The 15,735-nt window shown below is 37.9% G+C and overlaps 1 protein-coding gene across 4 annotated transcripts in view; it reads left to right on the top strand.

Annotated features, from left to right (window-relative positions):
* The window catches only part of OFD1 (OFD1 centriole and centriolar satellite protein), a 33,248-nt gene that overhangs the window by 11,083 nt on the left and 6,430 nt on the right, over nucleotides 1-15,735 (top strand). For all 4 annotated transcript variants that reach the window (XM_071559453.1, XM_071559588.1, XM_071559527.1 and 1 more), the window contains 8 exons: nucleotides 2,148-2,221; nucleotides 2,894-2,985; nucleotides 3,121-3,310; nucleotides 3,953-4,083; nucleotides 4,454-4,565; nucleotides 6,010-6,918; nucleotides 10,637-10,769; nucleotides 13,571-13,671. In XM_071559453.1, the coding sequence (XP_071415554.1) occupies nucleotides 2,148-2,221; nucleotides 2,894-2,985; nucleotides 3,121-3,310; nucleotides 3,953-4,083; nucleotides 4,454-4,565; nucleotides 6,010-6,918; nucleotides 10,637-10,769; nucleotides 13,571-13,671 (1,742 nt within the window). The remainder of the gene's footprint in view (nucleotides 1-2,147; nucleotides 2,222-2,893; nucleotides 2,986-3,120; nucleotides 3,311-3,952; nucleotides 4,084-4,453; nucleotides 4,566-6,009; nucleotides 6,919-10,636; nucleotides 10,770-13,570; nucleotides 13,672-15,735) is intronic.

Here is a 15,735-nt window from a genome sequence, read left to right as displayed (position 1 = left end):
TTCTGTCAGGTTCAGAAGAAGCTTGCTGTAGAAAAAATTTCACTTTTGATTTTAAGTTATAGTATTGTAGTTTAAATTTTGTGTTGTTATCTGGAAAAGAGAGATGACATTAGTCCTGTGTTTAGAGAGGAGGATCTGACGCAGTATTAGTGACTTCCTTTGACCACAGTTTAAAGAACTGACCATTTTATAAACATGGAGGAGGCATGAAGGGGAAATTATCATTATAGTGATGTCACATGTTTCTTGGAAAAAGAGTGAGAGACACACCAGTCCATTGTAAAGACAGACTTACCTTCACCCCTTCCCATTTTAGGAGAGGGATTCTCTGATGTAGATCACCCTCTTATTTGCTCCCCTCTGCTTGAACATTGTTTCAAAGAATTTGCTTAGAAATGCTCTTTGGAAGCATAAACCAACATCTGTGACTGCTTTTGGGGTGTTATAGTGGGTATATCCTAACCTTGCTATTGCACTTTCTTGGAGTGCCTTGGTCACTTCAAGGGTTCCTTGATGCTTCACTGCAGACATGTGCTCATGGCATGTTATTGGTCATGAACCCTTCTGAGTTAGGTAGTTAAAACAAATAACTGATGTATCCTTACTTTTTATTGCAACCAATGTACAGTATTATTTGTTTTAGTGTGTCTTTAAATTGCAGAGGAAAGGTCTAGAAAGTCGGTTTTGGTAAAAATAATTCCTCAGAATTTGATGGTTTTGTTAGCAAACAGTGAAATGCAACTCATTGACTCACCTTAGTATGTTTTTTTACCTAGACTGTAACAGCTAGTTATAAATAGTGATTGCAGAGTCCTTTTGGTTCATGCTGCTCTCTTAAAATATTTTAAGACATGCTGCAAATACTCAGAAAGATAAGATTCATGTCCTTTTGCCCCAAATCCTTCATGAACAGTGTTAAAGAACTACACTTTATTGTACAGAAATAGTGATGCTCACTAGAAAATTAATGTTTTGTACTTTTGTGGTAAACATTAAATTCCATATTTGGGAGAAGGATCTGAGTGGTCTGGACCATTTGCAGAAGTGCAGGAAGGTGGATATGGCAATATCTGAAGCCATTTATAATTATGTCACAGTTATGCAAAATGCTGAGCTTTCTTAGCTCCTATAAATCCCAGTAAAATGGAATGGCACAGTTGGATGACTTCTGGGCTGTGAATAGTGGTGTACCTGGGCAGTGTGTGGTGGCCAGTGGCCAGCAGAGACTCCTGGGACCAATACTGGCTCCCGTATTGTCCAACACCATCTGGATGTTGACACATCCTCAACAATTTTTAACATGGGACTTAATTAAGAGCTATGGTTTCCAGAACAAATGGCAAAGCTTCAGTTCAGACAGACTTTGATAAACTTGGGGATGGTGCCAAGGCGAATCTCAGTAATTTTAACAAGGAAAACTGTAAAGCTCCATGCTCGGGGCAGAATAGCCCTGTGAGGTAGTATAAATGGGGAGAATGAATTGACTGAGGAGCTGCATTTCTGAAGAGGAGATGGATGAGTCACAGTGAATTCCAGGCTGATTATGAGCCAGCAGCGTGCTCTGGCATGATGGGTAAGATTGGTATCAGCATGGCCAGCAGACTCAGTGAACTTACTGTCCCCTTCAGGTATTGGGGAAGGCTGTGCTAGAAATACCATGCCCAAGGTTTGGTTCCCCAATGCAAAAAAGTCATGAAGAAACTGGAGAGGGCCTAGTAAAGACTGTCAGGATACTTACTGGACTTAAGTGAGACCTTTGAGTTCATATGGCAGGGGCTGTAAATTGCGAGTAGGGAGATTTAGCTTGGACATAGAGAAAACATTTTTACAGGGAGAATAGTGCAGCATTGGCACAGATCATCCAGAGAGGTGGTGGAATATGTGTCCTTTGAGATTTTTCAGGACTTGTCTAGGAAGAGCCACAGCTGACCTACTATAGAGTTGGCAGTACTCTTGCTTTTTGAATAAGTGGATGAATGAGGTGATTGGCAGGGCCCTTTCCAAACATTTTGATGGCTCTGCAGTGATTAATTTTTTCAATAACTATTTGTGTTGTTAGAGCTGAGTTCGGGAAAGACTGGAATTTACACATGTGTGCATCTCTGCACACACATACTTTGGGAATACATAATTCTTTTTCCTTCCAGATATCAACTTGAATTAAAAGAAGAATACATAGCCAGATCAAATAAAGTTACTGAAGATGAGAAAAAAAATAAAGGTAACCATCTCTCTGTGATTGCTAAAGTACTTGTTTATCTCTAGGGCTTTTACTAACAGATACCAAACCACAGTCATGTTGTTCAGTAAGAGTAGTAAAAGTGACAGAAAAACTATCACAACAGATTTTAAAAAATGTAGCAGGATCCAGTAACAGGTCAGCAAGTCCTTGCTGTTCAGAATGCAGTGGCACCCATAAGCTGCTGCTTTGCACAGAGGCTGCAAGGTGTTCCTGGTTTTTCAGTTTCCCATTTCCTTCTGAAGTCCTACTACCTCATACATGCTTTAAGTGAACTCTGGTACTGTACCCTTGAACAGCTGCCAGTTTCTGCATTTATTGTGAACAAGGTGCTTAATTGAAGCTTGAGGAAGAAAGCTGGAACAAATAACAAGTTTAGATTTTTAAGTTAGGTACATGTTTAAGAAATGATATATCACACGCATATGAATTTAATTTGCTTAATTCTAAATGTACATATGCATATGTGTGTGCATATATATACACACAGTGTGATTTACTTAATTTTGAGGGCATATGTATGACATTGTCGTTCTTATGTCTTGAATTAAATTGAATGTTGAGCTTAGCAGCTTAAAACTGTTTTTTGCTGATACAGTTTTTTACTAGAATACTCCACTAACTTTAATTCATCATTTGCAATCCTCCCTGCAGAGAAAGCTATGCTTTTGCATGAGGAAGCCATTGCTGTTAATTCAAAAAAGGAGGAACTCAAGCAAGCTGTATCACGCACTAAAGAGCTTGAGGTAATTGTAAACATGAATGTAAAGAAGCTGTATTGAAATTGGTGCAGTTGAGGCAGGTTAAAAAAAATGTGAAATAAAAATAATTGTTAAGCAGTACAGTAGTTCATAAGCTTCTAAACTGTTTTTTATTTGCAGCTGGATTTGGAGTCCGTGAAGGCCCAGATTCTGTTGGCAAATAGACAGAATCAATTGCTGACAGAAAAACTGAAAGAGGTATCAGACTATCCTTTGCTAAAGGAGGAGAAATTGGAGCTCCAAGTGCAGAATAAACTACTTAGGCAACAGTTGGATGAGGCTCGCAGTGAGAACCAGCATCTCCGAGAGAGTCAGTGTGAATGATTTAGTGATTTTCTTGTTTATGTTTCTCTACAAGTGTTTGTTTATAAATAGATTTTCATTAAAATACTTTCTTTGTATCATGTTTACTGGTAGTTTGCATGGAACCCAAGCTAAGGTTTGCATAAAATTACATAGTCCTTGATGTAAATTTATTTTCTTTTATATGTCTGTATGGTAGAAATCCTCACTTAAATGGTAGCTATAATATGAAGGCTATTTCTTTCACCCTTTGAAAAAAGCAGTGCAATATTTCTAACCATAGCATTAGTATGGTTAATAATGGTAAAAGAACATAGTATTTTAAGTGTTTGCCTGAATATAGGTATAAATATCAAGGTTTTTTAGTGTGCATTTGTGATTGCAGGAGAAAAGAGATGAATGCCCAGTTACATAAAGTATTTTTCTTCCAGCATAGGATAGTCTGGGTCTAGTTCTTATATGACTACCCCCAACAAAAATTTCTGTCCTTTGTAAAAGGAAGAAAAAAAATCCCCAAGTAGTTTATTCAGACAAAGCCTAGTTATGTCCCTAAAAACAAATCAGCTTTACATTTTCAAGGGCTATCATGTAGAAAAGTGCACAGTTGTTATTCTATGGCTGAGAGTCTAATACTTCTCTTTCTGGGTAGAGCTGTCCCAGCCCTCAGCAGACTACCTGGCCTGCCAAGTGGAGCTGAAGAGAGTGGAGCATTCTAGGAAGCTGGTGCTAGATGAATTTGAAAGTCGTAAGCAGATTTTGGAAAAGCAGCTACAAAGTAAGGTAAATTATTATTTCTAAATTATTTGAATCCTTTCTTCTTCCTGTCATGTTTTCCACATTCGTCTACCTCTGCAGGCTGTCTGGCATGTAGTTAGAGGGATTGTTTGTACTGTGCTTATTTCCATATAAACAACTCTAAAGAAAACAACACCCCACCAAAAAAACTACTGTAAAGTAAAACCAACCCAGCATAACCAAAGTAAATCTTTCCCAATCAACAAGTCGTTAAGTACTGACTCTCAGTAAGGTACTTTGTGTACGTGGTTTGAGTGGACCTGAAAAACATTTGGAAAGCAAGTATTCAGCCAGCTGAGAGTATTCTTTTTATCTGAGTTATGCTAGGTTTTGTTTTTCTCTTGATCTCTTACAGGTTGAACGTTGTGCCCAGTTAGAGACCCAACTGTTGGAGTCTGAAGCTACTGTCAGAAAGTTAAACATGCAGGTTGAAGAACTGAAACTGCAAGTGAAACAAACACAGGCAGGTTTGTATCTTACACCACTCAGCTCTTTCTGAAGGACAAGTGTAAAACTTTCCAGAAGCTTAAAAAAGCTGCAGTTGCATAGAGCTAGTTTGCAGCCAGGGAGTAGATCTAAAATTTAAAATCAAAACGTATTTTAAAGCCCAGTGTAAAAGCCAGACTCATTACAACTTCCTTTCAGAAAAAAACATTCCTCCCTGAACACTTGCATATTTTTATGGTCTGTTTTTCCTCAGTATGAACACATTAATGTTTGTGATAACATAAACGGGTTTTTCCAGCAAGCAAGTTGTGTTTTAATGCATTTTGATTCTTGAATGTTCATAATAAGAACAATCATTTTGAAATTGTGTTGTGTATCTCAGAAATCTAAGTCTAACTTGTGAACAGACTTTGTCAAGGCTAATAACTTTTGCCTAACTTATGCTTAACTTATCTTGTATGGGCATTAGAAACAGAGGCACTTGCATAAAGCAAAAAGTCTGCTGAAGAAAAGTAGCTCTAAAGATGCCTATGTCAAATTGCTAATATCAAGTATTATAAATAAAAATTTTGGGATGTGTATTTGATGTAAAAAATAGACTTGAATTCTGCAATGACTATGTATTAAATACAACATGTTTTCCATCATAGTTCAGTATATGCAATATTTTACATTATTCGCTAGATCAATATGTACATTTTCATTTATGGTACAAGTACCAATAAATACTGTTTGGAATTGGAAATTTCTTAGTGTCAAAATAGCAAATATGTATTTTAATTAAATGACTGAAAGTACTGCAGGGACTTTTACTTCACATCAGTGTTAATGAAGTCATGGAAGAACCATTTATGTATAATAAAAACAAGGTTGCGATTCTGCTAAGAAAGATGCAGCCGTATGGATTGGTCTTTTGGGCTTGTCGAAGCATGCAAGTGCAAGCCAGGAAGGAGACAGCCCCAAAATATTCAATATAACTGACAGTTTTTAGTACTTTTAAAAAAACCAAACCCAAACTCACAATATTTTCTATGTGCTATCTTGTTTTCCTCCAAAATTCTTTTTTGTTCTAAATAGAAGGAAACTGTTAAGACCTGTAGTATGTCGTGTGTTCCTCAGCCTTTAACAGCATGATTAAATAAAATGTATCCAAAGTGGTGATGTTTTCATGTTTATTTATTTATTTAAATATAATATAAATAATGATGTTATAGAGTATGTACTTAAGGTAGTTTTATGTGGAAGGATTATATATTAAAAAATGATGGTGAAAGTTTGCAGCTTTATAGCTACGTTGAAAATACATTTAAAACAGCCCATTAAATTCTCAAAATATAAGCCAAATCCATGTTAAAATAATTTTAATCAACTTGGAATTTAAATGCCACGTTTTACTGTTTTTGTTTTGTTATGGGTCTTCCTCTATCTCTTTAGTGTCATTCACATTCTCTTGCTGTCATTTAGCTCTGGAAAATGAAGTGTATCGGAACCCAAAGCCTTCGCTTGTCGATCGCTCCGTCCTTGACTTCACCAGTGACAGAGTTGTCCCCCATGATATTTATGTGGATAGTGCATTCCTGAAGAATCCTGTTATGGCTGATGTGCTGCAGGTAAATGCTGTGCCCAGAGCTGGCTGCCGACAGCAGTCGCAGCCACGCAGCGCTTCTCCGGACTCGGACCTGGAGTACATCGCGCAGGCCCAGGCTAGAGTCAAAGAACTGGCACAAGAGGCAGAGTACTTGGAAGAAGCCTACAGGAATTACCAGCACAGAGTCATGCTGAATGCAGCTGCAAGCAGAACACCAAGAAAGATGCAGTCTCTAATGCTACAGTGTGCCGTGAGTGGACCCCCTTTGACTACCCAGCATGAACTTGTAGAGGACAGTCCCAGCTCCACACGGTCCCTTCTGAGCAGTCCAAGAGCCCCTTTGACTACCCAGCATGAACTTGTAGAGGACAATCCCAGCTCCACACGGTCCCTTCTGAGCAGTCCAAGAGCCCCTTTGACTACCCAGCATGAACTTGTAGAGGACAATCCCAGCTCCACACGGTCCCTTCTGAGCAGTCCAAGAGCCCCTTTGACTACCCAGCATGAACTTGTAGAGGACAATCCCAGCTCCACACGGTCCCTTCTGAGCAGTCCAAGAGCCCCTTTGACTACCCAGCATGAACTTGTAGAGGATAATCCCAGCTCCACACAGTCCCTTCTGAGCAGTCCAAGAGGTGAGGAACACATCAGAAGAACTGGGCAGGCTGATATCTTTAAAAATCCTTTAACACCACCACACAGAGGAACATCTTCTTCAAGACGCCTTTCTTCTACTCCCATTTCCAAATCAATGAGAGACCTCAGTAACAAGAAAATTCCAGATGGTAAGTCATGGTTGTTGATGCAATGCAGTATTGGGGTTTTACTTACTGTTCCCCTTGTGCTATGAGAAGAGAAAGATTTCGGACTGTTAGTTTTTCACTCATTTGTTATTTGCAAAGATGCAGGAGAAGTCAGGAGGTATGGTTTTGCAGGAGACAAAATCCACTAAATGCTTGGAATATTGCTTATTCCTGGAGACGGGTACTGGCAAAATAGGTTGAGGGAGGTTAAACATCCTTTAGGTAGCTTTCAAGAGAAGACTGTGCCATATAATTCACTACAGGTGTAACCTTCTGATATGCAGAGTTTCATTCAAAAGGTACTACTTTTGAGCTACTTTGTAACACTTGGTACAACTACTTTGTAACATTAACTATTTCTCAACCTCCCTTCTGTATTTCTAACCTTTCATTTAAGTATTGTGCAGCAGAAGACTGCTCTGTCTTCTCTTAAATTGAGCTTTCCAGTCTGAGAGGTCCAGATTTGCTTTTGTTTGTTCTTTTTGCTGTGACATCTTTATCATATATTCCTGAGCAATTGTAAGGGGGAAGGGTTTAGTGTTTGGTCATGATAAGAAAATTTTAATTTTCTTTTAATTTCATAGTGTCTAGTAATTAATATTTTTTCTTGTTCTGTTTATGGACAGTACACAGAAAAGCAAACAAAATAGAAAAGAATTTTTTTTAGAAAATTGTGTTGTTTCAAATCTTCAATACATCTGCTTCTTGAGTGATGCAATCCCTGTCACCCCAGCTCCTAGTGGATTTAATAGGATGGAAAAAAAGAGATAATAGCAAAACAAAAAAAGGTCAGCTTCTCTATGAAGGAAGGTTAAATACAAGGGCAGCTTAGTTTGGAAGACAGTTGGCTGAGGTGAGCTGTGGGAAATCTGGAAAACAGTGAGTGATGTGAAAAGGGATCAATTAATTACTGCTTCATAGACCCAAGAATCCTGTGACATTGAAAGGAAAGAGAATGACGTGCTTTTTCATACCTAAATTGTATTGCTTTGTGGCAGCAAGTATAGATGCAGGAATAAAACGTCTCTGTCAGGAGAATCAAAAAAGGAGCAGTTGGATGGGTGTTGCTAGAATTAAAATACAAGTATTCTTCTTTTTTAATTTTAGTTTAGTTTAGTAATGGGCACTATTAGAAACAGGTTATAAACACTCTGATTCTGGCTGTCCCTGTGTTTCTGCATGTAGAGTATCATGCTCTGTTACTGAGAACATATTTGAAACTTGAACTTCCAAAGCAGTCTTTCATGTTCTAAGTTCTGTCAGCTTCTGTGTAAAAGTACCCACACTATTTGTTTAATACTGCACACACACAAAACCTTTCATAATATTAGGGTTTTATTAAAAAATTAGGATGTTAAAACTAGAGTTGTGTGCCTAACCTTAGCAATCCTTCCTGTGTTTGTACTTTTCAGTGGCTAGTTACAGGATGGTGGATCTCTTTTTTTCTAATGGATGTGTTCTTTCCTTAATGCACAAGACCGACTGGTTCTGGAGAGGGATCAGAGTGCATTATACCTGATACAGGAGTTACAGAACTTGAGTGATATGTAGTGTAGGAAACCAGGCATGGTAAGCATGGGAGCTTCAGCCGTAACGTGCTGTTGGCGTGATTTGTCTGCTTCAGGTTAGATTGGTTCCCCACTGATATGTCACCCCTCTTTCAAGTGTCTTCTGAATGCTTTTATGCTGGTATATATATTATCTTTTCGTGCTAGAGATGGCTGAAGCACCAGATGTGGTTTTGTTAGAAAACTGTAAGACATTCTGGAAATGTCTGTGGAGCTTTTCAGTGCTGTTGAAAATGCCAGTCTGAACACCTTGGGGTAGATTGAAAGAGGTAAAAGATGCCATCCATGCATGTGAGTCTGAGATTTGTTTTCTCTTTAAGTGAGGTTAAGTACTGCTCAGTTAACAGCACCTATATTTGGAGAATAAAAGGAAGAAGGGTGTCCTCCTCTAAAATACCCGCAGTTGGCAGATCTATCAGCTGTTTGAATGAATTGTCTGCCAGTGGAAGGATTATGCAGTTTTCTCTCTTTCTTTAAATTAGCTCATGCATTTGACTGTTCTCCTTCCCAAGCCCATGCACAGTGGACATATTTCAGGGTTTGACTTTCTACTGGGAAGGAGTAAGCTCATTTCTTTAAAAGCAACTAAAAATAGGGCAGGATCCTGTTCTGTTTTCTCCTGTTTACTCTCTATAATGGGCAGTAATGTGACTTAAGAAACAGTTACTGAGAAAGAAGTTTGGATTGCCATCTGACCCATGCATTCCTATTACTTGATCAGTGCTTTTCACCTTGATTGTTACTGACCAAGCTTCACACCTTCTGATGAGAAAGAGCCAGGCTGGTGAGTCTTGCAGACAGCATACTGTGAGACAAAGATCTGACCTTTGTCTTTTAGTACAAAATCAGTAAGTTCAATCCTAGATAGCAACAGGTTGTAGTAAATTATTGTATCAGATGACTTGTGTGTCAGCTGTGTCCTGACACACAGGATGTGTTATGGTGAGGAGGTGCACACAGTAAGTACTATGTGCTGTTCTTGTCCATTTGTTCTGCACGTGAAGATTTGTCAAGTTATTTAATAAAAAGGTCGGATGAGCTGAAGGTTCCCATCATGAACAGGTACTGCCAATGTGTGAGCACAGTGTGTTTGCTGGGTCCTGTTCTGCTGTGTGCAGCTTCCTTAGAGGGTATTCAACTGTGTTGTGTGGGCATAGGGGCTGCTTGGGGATAAAAATCCATGGGCAGTTGTTGTTTGAAGCATCTTGACTTCTGCAGTGGGATGTGCACCATGAACAGGGGGCACTTCTATGTGCCACCTCAAAGAACTTCAGGTGTGTGTGAGTGTTAGTAGTGGCTTTTCATGTATCTCTTGAACCAAAAAAAAAGCTGAGTATTTGATAATAAAGAGAAGAAAAACAACAAATCCTGCTTATTGAGTGAATACCATATCTTGTGGGAAAATTAGTAGATCACACTCTAGTAATGAAAGACTCATTCAGCTACACAGGAAAGGAAAATTGAGATTGCAAAACAAAGTATAACCAAAGTGCTGGACTTAGCAAGTTTTATTAAAAGACTTTTGAATGCAATTTTGTTTTTCACCTTGGTTTCTTAGAAAGCTTTCTAGTCATACTGTCTGTTCGTTTCCATGATAACTTTAGAGCCATTGATAAAAGGATTAAATCTTCAAGTGTTTTCTTCTCTGCTTTGTCACTTACTTTCATGAACCTGTAGAAAATGAAACCTGTAAGTTAAATTTCATAATGAAGAATGGCCTTTGGGAGACCTCAAGCATTATCCTTTGCTGGTTAGTAAGCACATCCCTAGCTTGAAATCCAGGTCCATGAGTGCTTCCTCTACTGCCAAGCATGGGAGAAATTACTTGGTGCTGGCAGAGGGGCTGCAGTTTGTAGTGAACATGGTCATATAATTGGGTGATGAGAATGACAGACTTTGGGACAAGTAAGAATATGATGGAGAAGGCTTGTGGAGGAGAATTTCCATACAGGAGAGGTAAATCAAAAAGAGAAATAACCAGTATAAGAAAGTTCATGTTAAGACCTGCATGTTAATTGCCCTTGAGTGGTGGTGCCTGCACAGTTCAGAAATGCATGTGTTGTACAACCAGCCTTTTCTAAGAAATGGTAGGACAAATAACTAATACAAATTGTGGGATTTTTATTCTGCAGACATCAGGAGCTCATCCCTTACCTCTTCACAGCAGAGCAGTGACCAAGTACTTTCTCCTATTTCAAAGCCGTATCTCCTTTCATCTTCTGAGTCTGTTCCTTCCTCACCATCCAACCATGGCCAGAAAATCAGGTAACATTGCTTGCAAAGCAACATTTTTAACCTGCTTTTTGAAGAAATATTTATATAGGTGTTCACAGTGATAGCTGCTTTTACAAGTCAAGCAAGCCATTTATTTTTTTAAAGTGAAAAGTTTTCTAAAGATGGGTAAAGATTTCCATTTTTGAATATCATACCTCAGGAGGAACTTAGTTATAAAAAAAGCCCAAACACTTTGGTTTGCTTGGAGCAAACCTATGCTCTTTAATTATGTCTCTGTTTTTCACATCTGTGACCTGACTGATGAGCTTTTGCTGATTGAAGCATTTGAATTTCTGGTGCCTCTTTGAGAATTTAAATCAAGGCAATTGTACGTTCTCACTTCATTCATTAACGAGCTGTAATGTAACTTTATTATGGTTTTTTTTCCTCTCTGAAGAACCTGTTCACTTGCCTGTTTTCAAAATAGGATCCTCCAGTCTCCTCTGCATGTGGAAATGGGATGGGTAGCAAAACTTTACTCTTTTTCTTTATTTTTTTAAGATCTTTTTTAGAAAACTTAATAACTTGACAAAATTAGGCTGCATAAAAATGACTTCCCTTTTCTCTCTGTTTCTCCTATTTCCATGTATGAAGTTCTTCTGTTCTTAATGGCCACTCTCCAAAACTGAGAGTCCTGAATATGTCTTCAGAAGAAGCTCTAGTATTTAACTTCTAATTTTTTTTCCTAAGAAGAGACCATGGAATTGGCCTTAACCTGCCAGCCATCATTTGTGATTTGATAGCTGAAGAAAGACAGCTTGTCCCTGGGCAGCTCTACCAGGCATTTGCAGGGCTTTTTAATTTTGTGATTATAAAGGCCTCAAGATAAATTCAGTGTAGAGGAGCTCTCTTTTGTGGTTAGAATTTTTGGAGAGCCTGTGTGTTTCTTGGCCTTAGAAATGAGCTGCTGGGATTTTTAGGGACTGTGAGGTTACTTTCCCAAGTGTTCCTTTAGGGTTGTCTCTCCTTTCCCTACTCATTCACATTTTCTATGGTATGTCACAGATTTCCTGTGTTTTTCTGACAGAACTTAAAAAATGAAGGTTGAATGTTAACCTGCATGTGAAGGTGACTTGGGAAAATGCTCTAATCCTGTGAGGGACTGTATTTCTTTGAAGGATGTTGTAGAGTCCATCCTGTTTGAGAAGCAAACAGTATGAGCAAGTTGTTTAGCAGAGAACAGACACAGGTCTGGGCAGGCAACTATGGGTTGTAGTTGCTTTCTTGGGTTTCTTACGACAAAGCAAGGGTATAAGGTCCCAATAGTTGTCTTGAACTTGCTGCTTTCCCAAGACTTTTTTAAAGGAAAAACATTCTTTGCTTGCATATTTTTTTAATTTCTTGTGCCCTGGACTGTTTTCTGTTATATGAAATATTTGAAAAATGCATGTGTGGGCTTTTCCAGTTATTTACTCTCATTATTAGGCAAATGCCACATTATTGATGTGTATTATGGGATTAGTTTCTGACCTGTAGATTTTAAGTGGCAATGGGAACTTTGAAAAGAAAACATGTTGTAGCACCAGTGAGCTGATAGAAGTCAGACCCCTGTCAGTGGGAAAGAACAATTGCTTCTGTGACTACAGGAGCTCCCTGTTTATTTATCTTCCAAGATATGAGTGGTATGAAGGAAGCCAGTAAACAGACAGGAAGACTAGAGTGATAAGGCACATTATTATCTAATTTTTTGTTTGTTTGTTTGTTTAGGCCTAAAGAAACTGATTGAAGGTTGTTACTGAGGCCGTGTGCTCTTTCTTTTTCTAGCTGTGTTGCAGGACACAGTGTTGAAGAAAGTTGCATGCTTGAACCTGCATCCTAAAGGATTACTTAACACTTAATCAACATGAAATAGACTTCTAAAAACTTGAAATCCCATTTATTCTGCCCTATGTAATTTACAGGGTATTTTCCCCCACTGATATTACTGAACTATCCTTTTGACAATGCAGAGTTATTTGTTTGTGCCCAGATTTACTTATTCTTTTTTTAATGAACAAATCTCATTGTGGGGGTATGTTTTTTTTTTGTTTTCCACTGTTGCCCCATGGAAGACCTGAGTTCCTTAGAAACTGTAAGCCCAAACATATTTAGGCTGTGGTGAAGAGCACCAGCTGGTGCCAAGTAAGCTCCTTTATGAAGTGCTGCTGCTGAATTTCATTAGTGACCTGCACTCCTTTTGCTGTTCTGGTTCTGGTCAGAATTTAGTAGCTGGGTCACATGGGAGACATTGTTCTTTCATATTATCTTTCTGATGAGATAAACAGGCATTTAGAATGAGGGCACTAACCCCATTTTTGATAGCACCCAGATTTTCACCCCTGCATCTGTGTTTTGCCAGACATCTAATCCTAATACATTTCAAACACATCTGTTGAGATGACACCAAAATGGACATTAAACTAACACAGAGCTTAAAAAGGCAAATTTCTTAATTTTGGTTGACTAAGTATCACAATTCATTGTATTTCTTCTTTTTTGTTGTTTTTTTTCTTACTCATTTGTATTCTCCTTTTGAGAGTGTATTTTGTTTTAATGTAATGACTTGTTTATAAAAGCTTTGGGGAAAGGCTGCAGGGAAATGGCTATCAGAGAGATGGAGCTGACTATCAGTTAGAGAACTGGATTTAAATAACCCAGCTTTGGAGTCAGAAACGTTCAGCATTGTAGTTGCATGGATTTTAGGTTTGGTTTAGTCTGTTGCTTAGCATGTGAGTAAATATCAGATTGCTATTTGCTTAAAAGTTCAGCATTTATATTTATTAAATTACTTATGTCCTTCCTTATTCTTTCAGGCTTCAGAGTCAACAAACAGATAAACAAGATCTCAGTCATGTCCACAAACCAAAGAAACTGACGTATGAGGACCTTGAAGAACACATTTATTCTCTTGAAGGTAAGTTTTAGTGCATTTGAGACAGTTTATTCAACACCTTAGGTCTCAACAGTTTCAGGACAATTGTCTTCATAGTTTTAAGGCTGTAGGTAGAGAGAAAAAATTCTGACTGATTTTGAAAATAAGGGAAACAACTATCTCAGATGATAAGGGAATTATTATTAATATGAACTAAACTGAGGCTTTATTATATTTGCCGAAGAGTGTTTGCCATGGACCAATATCAGAAAAAGTATTATGAGGTTGTAATTCTGAAGGTCAGTTTCTTCAGCCACTGCATGCACTTGATTTTTCCTTCAGTAACTGAGGCTTGAATAATATTATGAATTAGAATTTGCTTTAGAGCGTTTGCAAATGTCTGAAGAACTCTTGCAATTATGCTGTCATTAATCAGCATCTCTGAGTCGTTTCAAAACCTGGGGTTCAGTTACTGAAACCTGAACTTTATCCTAATTTTTTTTTCTCTGAGGTCAGCATTTTATTTATTTGCATTTTTGATCCCTGTTGATTGCATTCTTTAAAATGTTTCTTTCTCTCTGTATGCTGCAGGGTCAGTTTTCAGAAATCTTTGATATAACTAAATGACTGTAGGAAGAGGAGGGTAATAACATTTAATGCACTTTATAGACATTTGGATATTGAGAGAGAAATAGAAGCACAGTTACTGGCTTTATTTCACAGCTTTTCAGCATCTGAGTGACATCCTAATGTTGGGTCTGAGCAGCCTTATCTCACATGACTCTGTAGATTTAAAGTAAGTGAAGTTGTCAATGAGAAAGATGTGAGCAGCAAGCTAAACACCCTTCCCATTTCCAGATTTTTTTAGGTCAAGTCTTGAGACTGATGGAGATGTGGAATTTTGTGGTGTAATTAAACTCATAGTTGGTGAGGAGATTGTAATTGTTGTATGGGAGAGTTAGGGATATTTTCTTTCAAACCACTGATTCTAACTGGTGTGATTGTTTTCCTGAGTTCCAGACTGGTTTATTCTTTTGGTCGTGGTTAGGTTGTATGGAAGGTGAAGTGATGCCCTTGTTTGCTCTCCTGGATCTATGAGAAAATGCCTTTCAGGATTTTAAAATGAACCAACCAAAAAAGTTAATGTTTGTTTAAACAGCACATGTGCTGATAGTGTTTAGTGATAACTAACAGAAGCTGATGCCTCATCTGTGCATTTCTCTGTGAAGCTTTACTCAGTGTTTTTTGGGTTTTTTTAATCTCATTTTATTTTCTTTTTATAAGATTTAAATGTATTATTTGAATGTGAACCAAGCCTCTAGCCACTAACTTTTTCTACTCATCTCACATTTTAATTAGATTTAGACTTGTTTGTTTAATTCATATGAGAGACTTTGGGGAATATGTTACGTATTTCACTTGGATTTTATTACATATGACAACAGACTGTCATTTTCTTGGCAATTAGGGCTGAGTAGATGCTGTGCACAAGTGAGGTACTACTGTGTCAGTGATGTGTGGTAGTCAGTAGTTCTAAGAGTTCATATTAGCTGATGATTTCTCAAGCAACAGTACTTTAGTTGTTTCAGGCTGCATCAAAAGATAATCTCATATGTAGGAGGAAATCAGAATGGCTAAAAAGGGGAGGAGGGAGGTCAAGAGGAATTGCAGGGAGGTGTGGAATAAGAATGTAAAATCAAAGAATACAGAAAAATATATGATGAAGGAAGAAGGTGATAAGAGTAGAAAAAACAATGAAGTGAAGGGGATACCAGAAAATATGGAGGTGTTTTAGTCCTACTGTGAGTGAGCTCTAGCAAGAAAAAATTGCTAGATTCTGTTGGGAGAAATTGCTTATCTTAAGAGAATAATACATCTATCACTGTCCACCTTTACATGAGGCAGTGAAAGTATATGAAGAGGGTTAAGGTTTTTATTCCTTTGCAGAAGGATTAATTTAAAGATGTTTTGTGCTATATTGGTTTGGGGTTGGGTTTTTTTGTTTGTTTATGTCATTAGCAGACCTTTAGAAGTTAGACATAATGTTTAACAGGAACCTATTTGTGAAAGGAATTTTTTTACTATTTAAATATTACCTCCCTTGAT

The sequence above is a fragment of the Pithys albifrons genome, chromosome 1, assembly GCF_047495875.1.
Source record: "Pithys albifrons albifrons isolate INPA30051 chromosome 1, PitAlb_v1, whole genome shotgun sequence".
Classification (NCBI taxonomy): domain Eukaryota; kingdom Metazoa; phylum Chordata; class Aves; order Passeriformes; family Thamnophilidae; genus Pithys; species Pithys albifrons.
Note: the sequence above shows the minus strand (reverse complement) of the source record. Positions and strands in the feature narration are given on the sequence as shown.